Below are 18,499 nucleotides of genomic sequence, written 5' to 3' on the forward strand. Positions count from 1 at the left end.
TTCCCTTGACTCCCCTTCAAATGGTATGTTGGTCTTATTCTTCCTTTTTTTATAACCTAAGCGTATGAACTAGCGTGCAACTGTCTTAATTGGGAAAAACTGCAAATATATATAAAACTGGTTTAACTGCTTACCATTTCCCAGAATTGTGAATAAAAGCAATGCATAGACGTGGCTTTCAAATACCTTTCATGATAGGCAGCGCACAAACTAAAGTAGAAAATGTTCATCTGTCAATTAACTTTCAAATATAATTCAATTTTAAAACTATGTTCTCTTTACCTTAGTAACCGTAACTACTGTTCCCACTTTGCTAAGATTGCGTAGAACTCCACCACAACTACTGTACATTAAGACAAAAGAGCAGATGGGGTTTCCTGTACTGAAAAATAGTTTTCCATCAAAACACGGATACCGCAGCGCTAAAAGAAACAAACAAATGTGTTCTTCTCTTTTGAAGCTGGTTTACTTTTCTGTCTCATACCTTTCTGACACAACAATCCTATTTTCATTTTACTTTCACCTCTAAAGGGCTAATCCCCTTAATTTGTAAAAGCAAATCACCTCTGCCATAAACTAAAGAATATCCTTCAAAGTGAAAAACCAACTTACATGTGACTTCCATAATCACTGGATCTAAACACTCCGACACAAATTATCGTTACTCATTTGACGTGGGTTAAACCACAGCTCGGAATGATTTCTTTATTCCCTTAGCGCTGATCCAAAGCTGCAGTCCCACTGCACATTACATTCTCGGTCTTTAATAACTGTGACATCAACAACAATAACTAAGAGAATATGACACGCGAAATTTCACGAGGTATTTAACAACCAAAGCGAGAAAATGAAAAACAGAGCAGAGATGACACAGCGCCATTCTCTCTCCGAGCATCACACGAGGCGGGTTGTTAACCCGTTTTTGCTGGATTTGAGGAAGCAATGAATCTACCCGTAGACGACTAAATTTTTTAGCGATGTACTTTTTCGCGCTGATGTTAGATGACACCCGTGAAATATTTAGTACCAGACTCTCCGCACAAAAAGGGGTGTGTTTAAAAATAGCGATGGTAAACAAACATTTTAAGATGGGACTAAAAATAGTACATTTCTGGCCTCACAAAAGGAACTGGAATCTCTTTGGGCGAGTTCATTTAGTGTAATTAAATACAACTAAAGGTGCACATACACAGAAATGTGCTTTGCTAAAATTATATAATACATTATAATATAATATGCATATATACACACACACACATATATATATATATATATATATATATATATATATATATATATATATATATATATATATATATAATAAGTATATATATAATATAAACACATACATTATATATGCATACATTTAGAGAGAGAGAGAGAGAGAGAGAGACAGAGAGAGAGAGAGAGACTCACGAGAATACGATCGGTCTTCACCTTTAAAGGAAGCATAATGAAAACGAACAAAAGACATATTATCAAAACCGATTTATCTGTCGCTGCCGGATACTTTACCGCAGATAAAATTACAAAGCCTGACGCAAGAACCCACCTTTTCGGCTTGCTTGTCCTAAATACTGAATCAGCACTGTTATATTTGGTCATTTACTATTTTTCCCATTATGCTATTAAAGTCATTACCACACAACATTAGAAAATAAGAAAGCTATATTTCAATTTCCATTTCTATTCGATTTTTTTTTTTCTCAGAAAGGTCTTATTTCTTGACATTGTAGTTTATCATGCTGTATTATATCTCTGTGTACTTCAATTCACGTCAAGAAAGATTCTTGTTTTCATTTAGGATTTGATTCAATTTGTGTCTGGTCTGATGAACTGGCACTGGACCTAAGGATTTTCTACTTATTTAATCCAACTGCCTATAACAACCGTTCCAAAAAAAGGCGATGATGCAGGATGACAAATTAAATTTAAGACTATGACCGATTCCTATATAAATCGCCTCGGTATAGGTGACGATACAATGTTCTGAAACAAATTCAACTATATTTGCAATTCACTTTGTACTCATACTTCAACACGTTTCACAAGAAAAGCCACTAAACTCCTTAATAATATGCCAAAATTTGTAAACCATCTTGACTACCATCTGATATATATTCACTACACTTCCCTAGGAACCAAAAACTTCACACGTGGGATTCGGTCAGTATTTGGATGGGTGATTTGATCCAAAGAATTAAAATCAATATTGCATCTGGTCGGTAACTGCACAGTGCCCTATTCGCCCAATGAATAACATTAACCAATCCAGTGATGTCCTATAAAACGTACAGAGTTTAGGAGTACGAGAGAACTGCAATGTGTTATTGCGCGGGATTAAAACCCAACAAAGTTGTTGTATCAATCACACTTTCAAAATACTGAATAACGAATTCATTTAAATGCAGCCACTACTTATTATTGATTAAGGCTTTAAGTCAATAAAGCTTAAAAGTACTTCATAATATGACCAAGTTGGTTCAACAAACACTTCAGTAACCTTCAGCTTATAATTCTATTTCCCTAGTGGATTTATACATTCTTTTTAATATCTAACGTTGAGAACAAAATTCAACAGCCACCACACAAACACACGAAGTGCTGGATTGATATTGTTTACTAAAGTATTTAAGGGTCAAATTCCGCGGCTGGACCCCTGAGGATCATTCAGTGTCATTAAGAAACGACAGCAAGGTGAAAGGGTATGTTTCTCCTAAACCTGTTCAAGAACTTAAAAACAGTAATGAAAAGTTTTTATGAAACTTTTATGTGATTTTCTATATTCTGAATTTGCAGTTTACCACTTCAAAAGTTGTTCGCCTTCACTGTCATAGATAATTTTTTCTTGAATCATTTACATTACTAACGAAGAAACACAAATGACAAAACTAAAAAGACCTCGATATTCACGAAAAGAATCAAGCGACCAATCATAATAAAATCCCTCTACTACAAAAGGGCAAGAATCCTCGGGTGCAATGGCATTGTGGACCATTTAAAGAATTCCGAGGCAAAACCGAACACTTGGATTTCGACAATTACAACAAAGAATCCTGAATGAGCTCAGAGCCTGAAGCGCAAGCAGGATTTCCTCTGATCTGTTCTAGGAAAAACGTCATTTCCTTCCATACCCCATATCAGCCTACGATTTCTAAAGGTAAATCTTTGTGATATAATTTACTTTTACTTTATATATTACGTATGTACTTAATACGCAAAATAATGAGGTACTTAATACGCAAAATAATTATACTTACAGCTTTTTCGGGGTAGTGGGTCGAAGTGATAATCTGATAATTTGATGCCTTAAATTTGAGGTTCGCAGGATCGTTGGTCGATTCAGATTTTGCTGGCCTTATGCCAGCATAGGCCCTTGCCATCCAGTGTGGTAAGGTGCTGAAGGGTATAAGATTCTCCAAATTAAAAACTCTCTCTCTCTCTCTCTCTCTCTCTCTCTCTCTCTCTCTCTCTCTCTCTCTCTCTCTCTCTCTCTCTCTCTCTCTATATATATATCTATATATATATATATATATATATATATATATATATATATATATATATATATATATATATATATATATATATATATATATATATATAAATATATATATAAATATATAAATATATATAAATATATATATATACACACATGTATACACACATCTATATATAATCTATATACACATACAGTATGTATATATATATACATATATACATACATACATACATTATATATATATCTATATATATATATATATATATATATATATTATATATATATATATATATATATATATATATATATATATATATATATATATATATATATATATATATATATATATATTATATATATCAGCAAATATACTCAAGGAGGAATTTTTACGCAGTGTACGCCGTAACTGGATATGATATATATATTTATATATTTATATATATATTTATATATATATATATATATATATATATATATATATATATATATATATATATATAAATATATATATAAAATATATATATTTATATATTTATATATATATTTATATATATATATATATATATATATATATATATATATATATATATATATATATAAATATATATATAAATATATAAATATATACAATACATATATATACACAGGCCAAATGTGGAAGACGTTGCAATATTTAACCAATATTTTATTTCTATCTATAAAATTTTCTTCCAACCGAAAAAGGCTATTATAGAGACAACTCAAAAATAATATCTTAAAGCTGAGCAAAAGTAAACAGAACGATAACTTTATAGGTATTCTACTTACAGGTTTCCTCCCCCGTTCGGCAATGGACTCGTCCATGGACACTTTTCCCAGCGCAGAAAAACGCCACCGCTGAACTGCAGCCTGCATCCCTAACACTCAAATCGTGTATTTGGACGAGAGAGAGAGAGAGAGAGAGAGAGAGAGAGAGAGAGAGAGAGAGAGAGAGAGAGTTAGTTTACGAAAACAAAAATTTACTTCTAGACATTCCACAAACATAACTTATACTCCACATAAAATTGCTAAGATATTAATTTAAAAAATGGAATAAAATAATAATAAACAATAATTAGACATTCCACAAACATAACTTATACTGCACATAAAATTGCTAAGATATTAATTTAAAAAATGGAATAAAATAATTAGAGCAAGAATTTATTACAGCTCTAAGCCAACCCAACCCCCCACCAAACAAATTAAAGTAATAAAGAAAAAGTAGGCATATTTCCATTAAAAGTAACGGAGGTTTACAAACAGTTCAGTTGTCTTATACAGACCATATTAATAAAAACAAAGCCCAACATATTAACAACAATAGTAACACGATACCAATATCATGCAATACAAGTTTCACCCCTAATGCAGACAAAAACTAAATCTCAAAAAAAAATACCTTAAGCCCCAAGAAAGTCTTAACCCGTACCTTAGCATGTCTGATTAATTATTTTTCGAATTAATTTTTTCTCGAAATCTAAAGCTGAAGATTCTTAGGACTTATACCCGGAAATGCCTTGTTATTCTATAGCACAGGAACATTGAACTAGGTCATGCCATGGGTTTATGAACTAGCCTTTCCTCGAAAGAGTTTTTCAACTGTATTTTCCAATGAGCTCGCAGCCTAAAAAGCTGTTTTTGTCTTATGAACATCCCTGATTACCAGAGGTATAATTAATTGGTTTCTGTGGACTGACGTCACAAATTATAGTTATCGACAATGTCAGGGCATTCACCAAACTTTTGTAATGAGAGAGAGAGAGAGAGAGAGAGAGAGAGAGAGAGAGAGAGAGAGAGAGAGAGAGAGAGAGAGAGAGAGAGAGGCAAAAAGTTTCACAAATTAATCCTATCAGTAGAACCCCTCCCCCTAAATACTAAGCACAAATATAACTTTCTAAAATAAAAATGACACCAAAAATCATTTGTATTCAATATTTATAATAAAAACAAAATATTACATCTTCCATAACTTAACTTTACAATAATCAAATTACTGAGAACAGAGCACGGATAATGACAAAAAATTATTAAAGGCTTAAAAAAATATAAAACCAGTACTGGGAAACAAATTTTAAAAACAAAGTTTTCAAAACACATTGGACCTGTCAGAATATACTTTTAAGGCTAAAAGATCAATTTCACCTTCACTCATGATTAGCTGGAGACCAGATAACGTATCATTTTCTAAAAAAAAAAAAAAAACAAAAAGGACACCAGAATAAACAAAGTAAGTAGGAGAGAGAGAGAGAGAGAGAGAGAGAGAGAGAGAGAGAGAGAGAGAGAGAGAGAGAGATTCAAATTTTATTCCGACCATAGAATGTAAGGAGGCTGTACAGAAGATTAGAATCCAAGGATAAGAAAAATCTAAAAGCCATGTGATCGATCACATCTAATGATGTTTACCTAAAAAAACACACATTATATATATAAATATGTGTATATATACAGTATATATATATACATATATATATATATATATTATATATATGTATATACACACACACATTACACACCGCTAGCAAATCTGTCGCATGTCAAAAGGTAAATATGATGGCTATAATTCACTCATCATAAAAATTATGAACAAATAACTTTTTTTTTTTCAAATGCCGAAAGACTATCAGACCCCGTGGAGTCTAATCGTCACCGCTGCCAATTCCTGAACTGCCACAGAGGATTACTGCATATGCCCTGAGCTATGTTACCACAAAACACCCTTTTGATTTTTCGTTTCGTTTTATTTGAACAAAAACCAATCGTTCTTTAAAGCCATTCTTAGGTACTGATTGTTAATGTACGTATGAAACAAAAGTAGCAAAGCATCAAGTGAACGTGTTGTGTTTGTCACTTACAAGATGAAAATAATGATAAAGACCGATACGAACGCAAGTTACAGTCGGCTTACAATTGTTTACTTTTGAGTTTTTGTCCGAATGCCTGAAGCAGTTTTACAATTAGTGCAGCTTTCTATCAAAAGGCGAATCGTTCATATAAAATTACACACGCAGTTTCATTAATAAAAGTTATAGTACGAACTCATGAAACTCTCAATATTACGTGGGGTGGCGAAATTGGAACCCATCTCTATACCGAAGCCAATAACAACGTATTCGAAGGCAAGAGGATGCGGGGCGGCGGGTATTTAAACAGGGGCCTTCGCACTACATGGGTTATCTGGCTTCTACACTTGCACGGTGAACATTAAGCCTTAAAGAAAAAGAGTTTGAAGTGTGTGTGTGCATGTGCAGTGTGGATGAAAAGTGAACCTAAATCCTGAATAGTTGAGCAATCCTGAAACAACTGCTCTGAAGTGACATCCACACCAAAAAGGAAATTTCATTTTTGTGCACTTATAGCAAGGATTTAAATTTACCTGGCTCTGAATTATTTTGAAACGATACCAGAAACAGTTTGACAAAAATGTCTGGAGTTCATATCAGTACCGTCAAGTGAGTTGCATTTTTATCATTATCCGTTTTAATATTATTAGTTTAAGGTTTCAATTGCTCGTTATTAGAAAAACAATTATACAGAATCCGATTCACGCCGGTTAATTAGGATCAGCACAGTCCGACATAAAACACAATGTGTATCCACATACTTATTTTGGCTATCAGGTAATCTTCGAAAAGAAAATAATATACCTACGAAAGGTACTTAAGGATACAGGTACAAAACAATTACCAATTTAATTAGATATAGATGTCATTTTTGAAGAGGCGTAATCATTTTAATATGTGATACGCCAACTACAAAAAAAAAAAACTGAAAATACGCCTTCCTAATAACTAAACCCTTTTTTCCAAATTTACTCGAAGTTTCAGGTTTTTTGTTTTTATTCTTGATATTCGACACATTGCTCGCCCTTGAAAATGTTCAAGTCCAAATCAGGTTGTGTTAACATCGACAGGATATCCTTCCTCTCACGCTCACTCTAAAATCAACACTAAAGGAATGTATGCGTATTTTATTTTCTTTGGCCACTTTGGAAAAGAAAGACGACTCTTACGGGATATTCCTTTAGTTCAGCAATTTCGGTTTTCTCTAGCGCTCGTTCCCAATTAATTCACTCAATCCATTGCAACAGAAGGTTTCCGCCTTATCTTCAAACCCAAAAGTCTCCATGCAACAAATAAATAGCGATCCCATTCCACGAATATGGAATAAATAGAAACATCACGTAACATTTCTGGATTATCGCGTTTATACCTCGTCTGCACGTAGGGTCTTTCTTACGAGAGGGCAAATAAGCAGCAACAAAAAGTTTTGCAAGCAGGACATACCGATTGACTAATTTGCTTACCTGGCAACAAGTGGGATGATACCAAAGGTACTTAATCATTAAAGGACAGGACAATGAAGCTAATGGAAAAAGGTTGGTGGTAAGGAACCAATGGTACAACCCACAGTGGGCTAGACAAAGTACACTTTAGACTGGTAAGAACAGAAAATCATTTTGCTCTACTAAAGTCGGCATCAGTGAGAATTAACTACAAAATTTCTTAGTTTGGTGATCGACACAACCAATATATATAAGGAACTTGGTTGGGCTTTTAATGCACAACTTTTGATAATTATGGTTAACAATTTAAAATGGACTCGGCACTCTTAGTTCCAAAATCTCTAACAATAACTTTTTCCGAATAACTAATAGTAAAATAAAGGCGGCAAACGATATTATATTGGCAACTACAAAAGATCAGAATCAATCGCATTCAACGTATTCATATTTTACGAACCATTTCCTTTCCCACCCAGCTCATACGGTCTTTTTAATGTCAGTAATTGTTACAGGGGATGATATCCTACTAGGGACTGGTCAGTACTTGTTAAGGTGATCGCAATAAGGGTAATTAACTTCCTGAGTAAGACACAAAGCGCTGTAATTTCGCATATTATAGCTTGGCATTCATCGGAGGTTTACCATCCAAGTGCTGAGCGTACCCAGTATATAAGTCCATACGAATCAATATTTCTTATTGGTCAACTTTAACACGAGCCAAACTTCTACTTCATACAATAGCCATCCAAAAGCTGGCCTCAGCTACAGGACATGTAATCCGACTCGCAACACTTCCTTTACATTGCAAAAGTCCCCAGGCATTTATAAATTAGCTTCCAGGCATTTATATATAAATTACCACACGAGAACTACTTCATTAGTTCATCAAATCAACGGTTCCGACTGTCCTACCTTCAACTGCATTTTCTCCTCTCACTCTACACAGTAAAGTATTGGTACTCTAATCAAGAAATGTTCCTTCTTAAGCTTAATGCTCGCCTTGAGAAAAAAAAATTTTTTTTTACTTTTGCGCGAAACTATTACAAATGCCATGCTTTGTGTGTTTGTCCATTTGACTTTTTACCCACTCCTCGACTACACATTCAAGTCACAAAACAAATTTGTTAAAGGGGCGGGTTACTATTATAAGGTTTACCACAACAACCACCAACTTGAATAGGGGCGAAATATTGCTATAAGCATGTGTAAATTATTTACAAATTATTCAATTGATGACGCCCAACAATGGCCGAAAGTATTCCCGATTTTACAACGACAACGCTGTCTATACCATATGTCTGTCTTAATCATGTTAGCACCCTTATCTTAGAAAATTGTTAGAACGACAATGTTTTTAATGCCAATATTATCAAACAAGGTTGAAAAATATTTTTCCACATTCACAAGAAATGACAACTTCTGCAATATTACCTGAAAGAACTTCCAGGGTATTATATAAACGGAGGGTCCCTTCATATCTAAGTGAACATGTGTAGCACCTCCCCAACTCTGTCAACTGAGGGAAAATGTGAGTCATGGAAAACTTCTGAACTATCTTCCAGCTTCTATTCCACCTTGATCTTGCAAACTGCAAGCTTTCAAGACGTGGGAGTAAATGCTTGAATTTCGTTCTTCCCTTACCCTTGATAATTTTGTCAGAAAATGAGAATACACCTGTTTGCTTCATAACTTCTCATTTAGCATTATACAATCCACCTGAGAACTTGATTCTCCAAGCAAACATTATAGCATTCCCTTGAAAACCAAATTTTCCACTACCAGGACTCTTTTACTTTGTAATAGCACTATCAGGACTCTTTTACTTTGTAACAGTGTTCCAAATTTCCTATTACAAAAATACCAAAAATATTTTGTTAGTATAGCAAAAATCTCAAAGAAAATCAACGATTTAACTCAGCATTCTAGAAGTGTTTTTGCAAACTATTATGGTAATCCTCACAGCTTTTATCATAGCAATCAAACAAAACTAATAATTATTTAGGGATCGAAAAAAATCAAATGAAAAGAACTCACATGGAATTCACCCAAGTAAGACTATTCTTTCTTCGACAGGATGTACGGAGCATTTACTGCAACACTACTAACTTTATTCTGGACACCTTTACAAGCTATTCCAAGCAAAGTAACCAGCAATGATGTATACCCTGAGACAATTGATCCCAGCACTTCGTATCTGCTGCCAACAGGTGAACTTCCTCCAAAAGTCCAATCGGTAAGAGACTGACACCTTTGAGAGTCATCTACCTTTGACGTCAAGAACTGAAACAAATCATGGTGCAAATTCTGAAATTGATCTGGAAAAATCATGTACACTTGTTCCACAGACATGCTTACCCTTGCAATAAAATAATTCCCTAACCCTTATATGCTAACTTTGCAGTTCTCCTTAGATGTAGCAAGAAATATGGGTCAGGTGACAGATTTAAGGGAGTTCATCATGAAGTATGTACAAGATCAAAGGATATGCCATTCGAAGAGTATGCGCAGCCTCATCCTTGGCGATGTAAGTTGATCAGACATCACAAACACTGCTCAAGTTGTGTCTCTAGACCTGTAAAAACTATACTTGAATATCTCTCATTAAACAATCCTTAACTCACATATCCTGAACTTTTCTCCTTCAGGGAGAGAGTGACCCAGAAGCAAACATTTGGTGGGCTCGGCGATGTGGCCGCCGCACCTCCTCTTTCAAGCAAACCAACAGAAACTTGCCAGAAAGTACGTTGATCAGATACCGTCGGAAAAGCTCGAACAGAGACAGTTCCCAACAAAGTCTGTCCAGTAAGTTGTGTCACTGCACGTAGTGTCCTCAGGTAGTCGTAGACTAAGTAAAACCAAAACTTTGTGCAATATTTTGTTAAATCTTCCAAACTACGAAGATTGTTTGTAAATTGTCGTCTCTTTACAGTTTTAATCAATCACAATTAATCATGCTTTGGTGCCTTTGAAACAGTGTTCTTTACCTCTTATGTTCCTTAAATCGAGTTGGAATTTCAAACTACTGTATACTACATACAGTGACACTTTCATTATTGGCTTTTTAAGTTGGGATAGTGATGAACAAACATTAAGATTTCTACTTATATTGCATTCCTACATGTGTATGTTTATAAGCTGATTTTAACCAAAAACTAACTTCATTAGTCTCAAAAGCTTGAAACTTACAATGTTTAACCATAAAAAGTAGGAACCTCTCAACATGAACAAATATTTCTATATACAACAAGTAGCTTTCAGTCAAACCTATGTTAACATGCATAGGTTAAAAAACTGTGCTATAAATGCAATTAAATAACTGTCACCATTTAGGGTAGACAACACACCCAAGTTAATGGCAGACTCTCCTTCTACAGTATCAAAAAAAGATCAAAAGAAACTCCAAGCGCTCCTGAAGAACAAAAAGATTAAGTGCAACCCAAAGAAGGCTGTGGTAGAACTTCCAAATGAAGAATCTCACCTTACAATATTAAAACCCTCCTGCGTCTATATCAAGCAGTGTGGTGGATGCTGTGATTCTCCTCATCTGGAATGTCGTCCAACAGGAAACAAGACCAGGAAGTTTAAGGTAGCTTTAATGGAGTTCTTTGTATTAAAACCACGAACTACGAACTTTTCAGTTACAGCAAGACTTGTTTGTTTTGTAGAAGTATTTTCATTTCACTTTCTTTTACTTCTAGGTCTTGGAACTGAGGAAAATGGAAAAACCAGGTGCTCTTGAATTTTCAAACAGGCAGGTCCTCAAGACTATCAAGGTCACTGAACATACATCATGCCAGTGTGAATGCAAGGTAACCATAAACAAACATTCACAGAGCCTATGAACTTCATGCATCTTTGGTGATGCCTCACTTTTTTGGGGGGGGCGGGGTGTAAACAAACTGGACATGTAATAATACAAACCGCCTTTGATACCGTGGCCGAATAAACTTCAAGAGCTCCAACATATTTTCTATATATTTGCAGGAACGAGAAGAACATTGCAGTCCAAATCAAAAGTATGATCCAGACTCTTGTAGGTGTTACTGCTCCCCTGAGATTGACAGAAACTGCTCTGTCGGCAAGGTATGTCCCTAAGGAAGCTTCACGTTTTCCAATGGCCAAAAACAGAGAAAAAAATAGATTCTACATAAATTTTTGTATGGATCGCATATATTCCCAGTCATTTTACATAACCAAATCTGAATTCATCATTCTTATTTGTAGGTCTGGGATGAAAAAAGATGTGAATGTGTGTGTAGTGATGTTTCTGAATGTACAACAGGAAGATACTTCGACACAGACATTTGCAGGTAAGATTCTTTCTGTATGTAAAATAAATTTTTGAATCAGATTTATGCATAATGGACATTAAGACTAAAGAGCACTAGTAATCTATTAAATAATGGTGGTATTCTGGTCTTTGATTAGACTGACATTAGCTTCATTGCCTCTTTTTTTATGGTTAATATTCAAAACATTTACCGCACAAGTTTACCACCTATTTGGGTACAGGATGTACATGTAATCGTACACCCCCATTTACCTTCCTGTGGTTTCCTGTTGACATCATTAACACAAAACTCGCTTTTCCTAGCTAATAACCGTCTTGTCTCGTTCTTATAGGTGTGCAGATCCTCCACGTTAGATAGCAATCAGCACCTAACACTGTAGTCCTGCCTCACAAGTGTCTTTTTCCTCGGGTGTGTTTTCATTCTCTCCAGAGAGTTGGTGCGGAACCCCTGCATACAGCCCAGGGCCCACTTTCCCTTACAATGAATGGTGATGGGATCTATTCAAGACTCAATCAAGGCCATTACAGAGATTAACTCTGCCCTACAATCTTGCCATCCCAACTGACATTAAAACTTCAATATTCCCACTAATCCTGATACCTCTTTCAACTCTTCAGCCAACACATCCGTAACCTCTACTTTCAAAAGAACCCAAGTGAGACAATGATACAGTGATGATAAACCATGCATTTCTTATCATACCAAAGAAATTCAAATCTCAAATCCACATTCCATTTCCTAACTAATTGCATGTTATCAAACCAAATTGAATTGTTACTTGAGCCATCATTTCATCTACATCTGTAGGGTTACCTTTAAGTACCTTCCACTCAAACAAGTAAAACAAACTAAATACACTTTCTTCAAGTAGTAATGACTATGAAACTAACCATTCCAGTCCATGTAGATCCCCATGTGCCATGTCACAACCTGTTCATCCAACGTGGTGTCCACATCCCGCATGGCTTACAAAGGGCCAAGAACGCCCTGGATGTTCCGTGTTCACCCACACTTTGTCGTTGTCCCCTTCCAGATGTCTGAAGAGGAATTGAATCGCATTCCAGACCCCCGTGTTGAGAGATAGGGTGATTCCAGAAGCTTCCAGGCGACACCCCAAGCACCACAGTTCACACTCATCCAGTCTTCGGAATCAGCTGGTCTTGCCGAAGATGATGATGATGATCATGATGACGAAATGCACACAAACACACACACAAACGAAAAAACACAAAAAAAATTTTTAAAATAAACCGAGTCCACCTTATCTCCTCCCGACGAGATGAGACAGGAATTCATCCTCTTCAAGTTTTGGAAAGCCTCCTACAAACAAGTGAACAGAAAGGATCATATATGAATACAGGATAACAATAATATTCCTCATAACTGTGATGATTAGGTTTTAGTTCTAATGTTAAGTAGCCGGGTGGCAGGAGGCACATTTGATGCAGTTCATTAAACCAATCTTCCTTTACCCAAAATGACCTTCGTAAACACTTCCAAATTAAATCACAATCAAGTCCGCACAAAACATGCGTGTGAAATCAGTGATATGTCTCACAAAGTGATGTCAAAATTAACATATACTTACTTATCTCACGGACCTCTGGCCTTTCATTTTAGGTTATTGTATTTTTAAATGTTATTTTATTCTGAGATGTGCAAAAAGTATGAATGGTAGTGCCATCTGTGTTTAGAATATTTATTTGTACTGTATTATATTTTTATAATGAATAGATATATATTCCGTAAGTAAATATGAGAGAGAGAGAGAGAGAGAGAGAGAGAGAGAGAGAGAGAGAGAGAGAGAGAGAGAGAGGTCAGTGTACATTAATGTAAATGCGTATAATTAATCTTCCACTAGTCACTAGGCTAAACAGATTTATTATTTATAATAAAGATTTTGGGATCATTCAGTCACCTGTTATGCTGAACCAAATAAAAATCGAAAGCACGTGGGCTATTTTTTCCCCTTAATAGATTTATAAGTAAAACATACCTAAAGCAGAGGGATGATGTCATGTCGACACAGGATCCTCAGACAGATTTTAATTATTTTTAATTCTAGATTCCGACCTCACGGCCAACTTACATTCCGTGAGCTAACCCGTTCCTGAAAGGGTGGATGAGTGGATGATTATTTAGGGTTGCAGCCCAAGCACTAGGCCCATGGACTCTAACTTCATTGTGAAAAGTAAAGAGAGGGCAAAGACGGATGATGTAAATTAGGCCATTTTATGGAAATATTTAGAAGATAAGAAGAAAGAGGGCTTAGATCATCTATAAAAACAAAATGCTAAATCCTATTCACAAGTTCTAGCTGGCAGTAGCTGATATCGGCCACATTCACCCTACGGGTAGAGGAACAAAAGTTAAAAGTAAAAATCTGTACTGAAACCAATGAGAAGACTACTACCTAGTACCTACTTTGGGAATCAGGATCTCTTGGAATTACCTTCCTGCTTGTGTTTTCCTGACTCATTTAACATCTCTTCCTACAAGTTGGTGGGCAATCTCGCCCTTTATAAGGCAGGGGTATCCTTTTCTTTAAAAGTATAAGGTTGGGTTAGGTTATTGCTTCCTTTATGAGGTCGGGCTATCACTTCTACTACTACTACTACTATTATTGAAACAGTTTAACCAAACCACTGAGCCGACTGTCAGCTCTCATAGGGCTGGCCCGAAGGATTTGGGTGAAATGACAGGTCTAGGCTAGAAGCCTAGCACTGGGACCAAATAGGTCTTTCGATATAGTAATGAATGAATGAAAATGAAATAAAAAAAAACTGCACAGAGGCATACACTCTCATACTGGAACACACTCACACAATACATACATACATACATACTCACGTTTCCATATACACTCACTAAAAAGGTATATTAAAATTTAAAATAAATTTATTAAAATTTTAAAATTTAGTTGTTTTAAAATTCATTAGACCCCTAAGGGCTTTCGTATTTCTGTTATTTGCTTTTTATATTTTATCAGTTAAATCACAGCTCCTCATGAACATTAAAATTTGTATTGCTGAAAATGTAATAGATTCTGACAAAATCTCCTTCACTGATCTATTTCCAAAATTCGATAATCGCTGCAGGTTATATTTTGGACATTCACACAATACATGTTTGACAGTTATCAACACTTTGCAATCTGGGCATTTGGGAGGAGGTCCACATGGGCTGTTCATTAAGTGTCCATGTGTCAAACGAGTATGTCCTATTCGAAGACGCGTCAGAATTACTTTCTCTCTCTCTCTCTCTCTCTCTCTCTCTCTCTCTCTCTCTCTCTGACATGATGTACTCCATTTTCCAACACTGGATTTTATGTTTTAATATATTATTTTCGGGTTCTTCATTCCATATATTGTGCCTTTACTTACAATGATTGTTGTGCCATTTATTTACAATGATTGTTTTTATATCTTATATAGTCACTAATAGGGATGTCTACATTTGCTCTTGTCATGTGGACTGCTTCTTTAGCTGCTTTATCAGCCTCGTCATTTCCTTTAGCCCTTACATGGGCAGGGATCCAACATATTTCATTATTTTTTTCATTATTATATCATTTATGGAGTGAAAACTTAATTTGTTGTACAATATTTTTTTATTACAGCTTTGAATGGCTTCTATAGCGCTTCTGGAGTCGTCATAAATCACAAAATTATTACATGAGGCTTCTCTAATTATTTTATGGCTGATGCTATTGCACATAACTCAGCTGTAAACACCGAGGCATTGTCAGGTAGAGAGAACTGATACGTTTTGTCCGGGAATACTGCAGCATATCCCACTCCGTGTTGTGACTTAGATCCGTCGGTGTATATTGCGTAATGTGGAACTTTTCGGATTATATGCTCTACTGTATGTTGTCTATGGTGTTCTGGGGTATGGCTGTCACTTCGATCTATTGCTTCTTTTGTGAGGTCAGGCTATTAATCCCTTTATGAGGTCAGGCTACGCTTCCTTTATAAGTTGGACTAATCATTTCCTTTATGAGGGCGGGCTATCGCTTCTTTCACGAGGCCGGGCTATAGCTTCTCTTCTTTCATGAGGACAGGCTATCACTTCTTTCATGAGGCCGGGCTATCGCTTCTCTTCTTTCATGAGGCCGGGATATCGCTTCTCTTCTTTCATGAGGCCGGGCTATCGCTTCTCTTCTTTCATGACTTCTCTTCCATGAGGCTATCGCTTCTCTTCTTTCTTGAGGCCGGGCTATCTTGGTCAGGCTTCTTTCTTTTTGAGGTCAGATATTGCTTCTTTATCGCTTCTCTTCTTTCTTGAGGTCAGGCTATCGCTTCTTTCATCTTCTTTTATGAGGCCGGGCTATCTTCTTTCATGAGGGCGGGCTTCTTCTCTTCTTTCATGAGGTCAGCTTCTCTTCTTTCGCTTCTCTTCTTTCATGAGGTCGGGCTATCGCTTCTTTCTTTCATGAGGCCAGGCTATCGCTTCTCTTCTTTCATGAGGCCGGGCTATCGCTTCTCTTCTTTCATGAGGTCGGGCTATCGGCTTCTCTTCTTTCATGAGGTCGGGCTATCGCTTCTCTTCTTTCATGAGGCCGGGCTATCGCTTCTCTTCTTTCGCTTCTCTTCTTTCAGGTCGGGCTATCGCTTCTTTCTTGAGGTCGGGCTATCGCTTCTTTCATGAGGCCTCGGTATCGCTTCTTTCCTGAGGCCGGGGTATCGCTTCTTTCATGAGTTCGGGGTATCGCTTCTTTCATTCTTTCATGAGGTCGGGCTATCGCTTCTTTCATGAAGTCGGGTTATCGCTTCCTTTAAAGCTTCCTTTAAGAGGACGGGTTATTATTGCTCCCTTTATGAGGTTGGGCAAGGATTTCACCAGTCGTATAGCATAATTATCTCAAGAATGGGAAGTTCAAGAGTTCATGACAACTCAACATTTAACAGCCTGTTCTTTTTTCTCAATCCAGCAACCACGTCTCTTTTTCAATGATCGTTTCTCTTCTTTCATGAGGCCGGGCTTCTCTTCTTTCAATGGGCGAGATCGCTCTCTTCTTTCAGGTTTCACAACACTACCACCACCTTCTCTTCTTTCAAATAGCTTCTCTTCTTTCATGAGGAAATGAGCTATCGCTTCTCTTCTTTCAGAGAGAGAGAGGTCGGGATATCGCTTCTCTTCTTTCAGAGAGAGAGAGAGAGAGAGACTACTGCTTTTGAAGTATATGAAGCCAGGCTATCGTTTCCCCAAGGTTAAACGCGTTCTGTCGACGAGTCATAGCTACGAGTGGCGGTCTCTTTTAAGCTGTCACACTTCGACGTATTCTGCTGATAAACCTTTTGTTGTTCTTAAACCGGGCTTCTAAGAAATTCATAAAATTACGTTGTAAAATTAATTTGTATGCACATAGGAATGAATCTGGTCTTGTGCAAGAATCATTAATTTTTGTATCTAATAAAATAAGTAAAATTTAGTAAGTCATAAAAATAGTTAAGATAACGGAATAACAAATAATGAAAGAGGTAAGATAATGACATAAAAATTCTAAGTAAAACTTGAGAGGTAAGATAATGGAATAAAAATTCGAAGTAAACACTGAATTTTTGTTATTCCATTATTTTATTTACCTCTTTAAGTTCAAAGTAAAAATTGAGAAGTAAGATAATGGAATAAAAATTCGAAGTAAACACTGAAAGAGGTAAATAAAATAAAGGAATAAATATTCAAAGTAAAAATTTAAAGTAGTAAGATAATGGAACAACAAAAATTCGAAGTAAAAACTGGAAGAGGTAAATAACATAAAGGAATAAAAAACACTCGAAGAAAGAACTGAAAGAGGTAAGATAACGGAATAACAAAAATTCGAAGTAAAAATTTAAAGTAGTAAGATAATGGAGCAACAAAAATTCGAAGTATAAACTGAAAGAAGTAAATAAGATAAAGGAATAAAAAAAATTCGAAGTAAAAACTGAAAGAGCTAAGATAATGGAATAACAAAAATCCTTAGTAAAAATGTTTAACGGTCATGATCACATTGTGTCCGATAAACATTAACCAACACACAACACCTACTCAGCTTGTCTATACAAACAGACGATTTACTGTTGAAATGAGTGAGCAATCCTGTCACAGCTAATTATAAACAATCCTAACACGCCGACAGCTTTCAGATAACGGTGCAACTTTCCTTTGGTCCCTTATTCATTGCACACATTAAATTTTTGGTTGCAGGATTTTTCTTTTTTTTTTTTTCTGTGTAAACGATTTCTGTTTCCCGGCTTGCTTAAGAATTTAATCACGTTTTGATTATCGTCCGCTGTAGAGGGTCTTAGAGGTCAAATAACCCTCTTCTCCACAAACGACTGACATTTTAGGTATTAAGCATTAATTCCAACCATGAAACTTCTTGTAGCTCAGTGGTTATGGAGATTTTTTTTTTTTTTT

The 18,499-nt window shown here is 35.7% G+C and overlaps 2 protein-coding genes across 10 annotated transcripts in view; one reads left to right on the top strand and one right to left on the bottom strand.

Moving 5' to 3' along the window:
* LOC136844923 (uncharacterized) overlaps nt 1-18,499 on the bottom strand; it is a 647,158-nt gene that overhangs the window by 181,044 nt on the left and 447,615 nt on the right. The gene's annotated exons all lie outside the window — the stretch shown is intronic.
* Nucleotides 6,681-14,045, top strand: LOC136844917 (vascular endothelial growth factor A-like). Of its 8 annotated transcripts, none has more exons than XM_067114250.1 (9): nt 6,681-6,969; nt 9,876-10,035; nt 10,204-10,326; nt 10,448-10,541; nt 11,177-11,388; nt 11,501-11,611; nt 11,787-11,885; nt 12,027-12,112; nt 13,128-14,045. In XM_067114250.1, exons 1-9 carry the CDS (start codon nt 6,941-6,943, stop codon nt 13,144-13,146), a joined length of 933 nt encoding a protein of 310 aa, XP_066970351.1. In that variant the 5' UTR covers nt 6,681-6,940; the 3' UTR covers nt 13,147-14,045. The 8 variants fall into 8 exon arrangements, with proteins under 8 accessions (XP_066970351.1, XP_066970349.1, XP_066970350.1 ...); XM_067114248.1 differs by having other exon boundaries at nt 6,687-6,969; nt 10,448-10,604; nt 13,159-14,045; XM_067114249.1 differs by having other exon boundaries at nt 6,687-6,969; nt 12,426-14,045.

This window comes from Macrobrachium rosenbergii, chromosome 13 (assembly GCF_040412425.1).
Source record: "Macrobrachium rosenbergii isolate ZJJX-2024 chromosome 13, ASM4041242v1, whole genome shotgun sequence".
Lineage (NCBI taxonomy): Eukaryota > Metazoa > Arthropoda > Malacostraca > Decapoda > Palaemonidae > Macrobrachium > Macrobrachium rosenbergii.

Coding starts and splice junctions, on each gene's coding strand:
- LOC136844917 (XM_067114245.1), top strand. CDS start 6,941: ATGTCTGGAGTTCATATCAGTACCGTCAA. Junction 11,886..12,026: donor GAAACTGCTCTGTCGGCAAG/GTATGTCCCTAA, acceptor TCTTATTTGTAG/GTCTGGGATGAAAAAAGATG. Junction 12,113..12,425: donor TTCGACACAGACATTTGCAG/GTAAGATTCTTT, acceptor TCGTTCTTATAG/GTGTGCAGATCCTCCACGTT.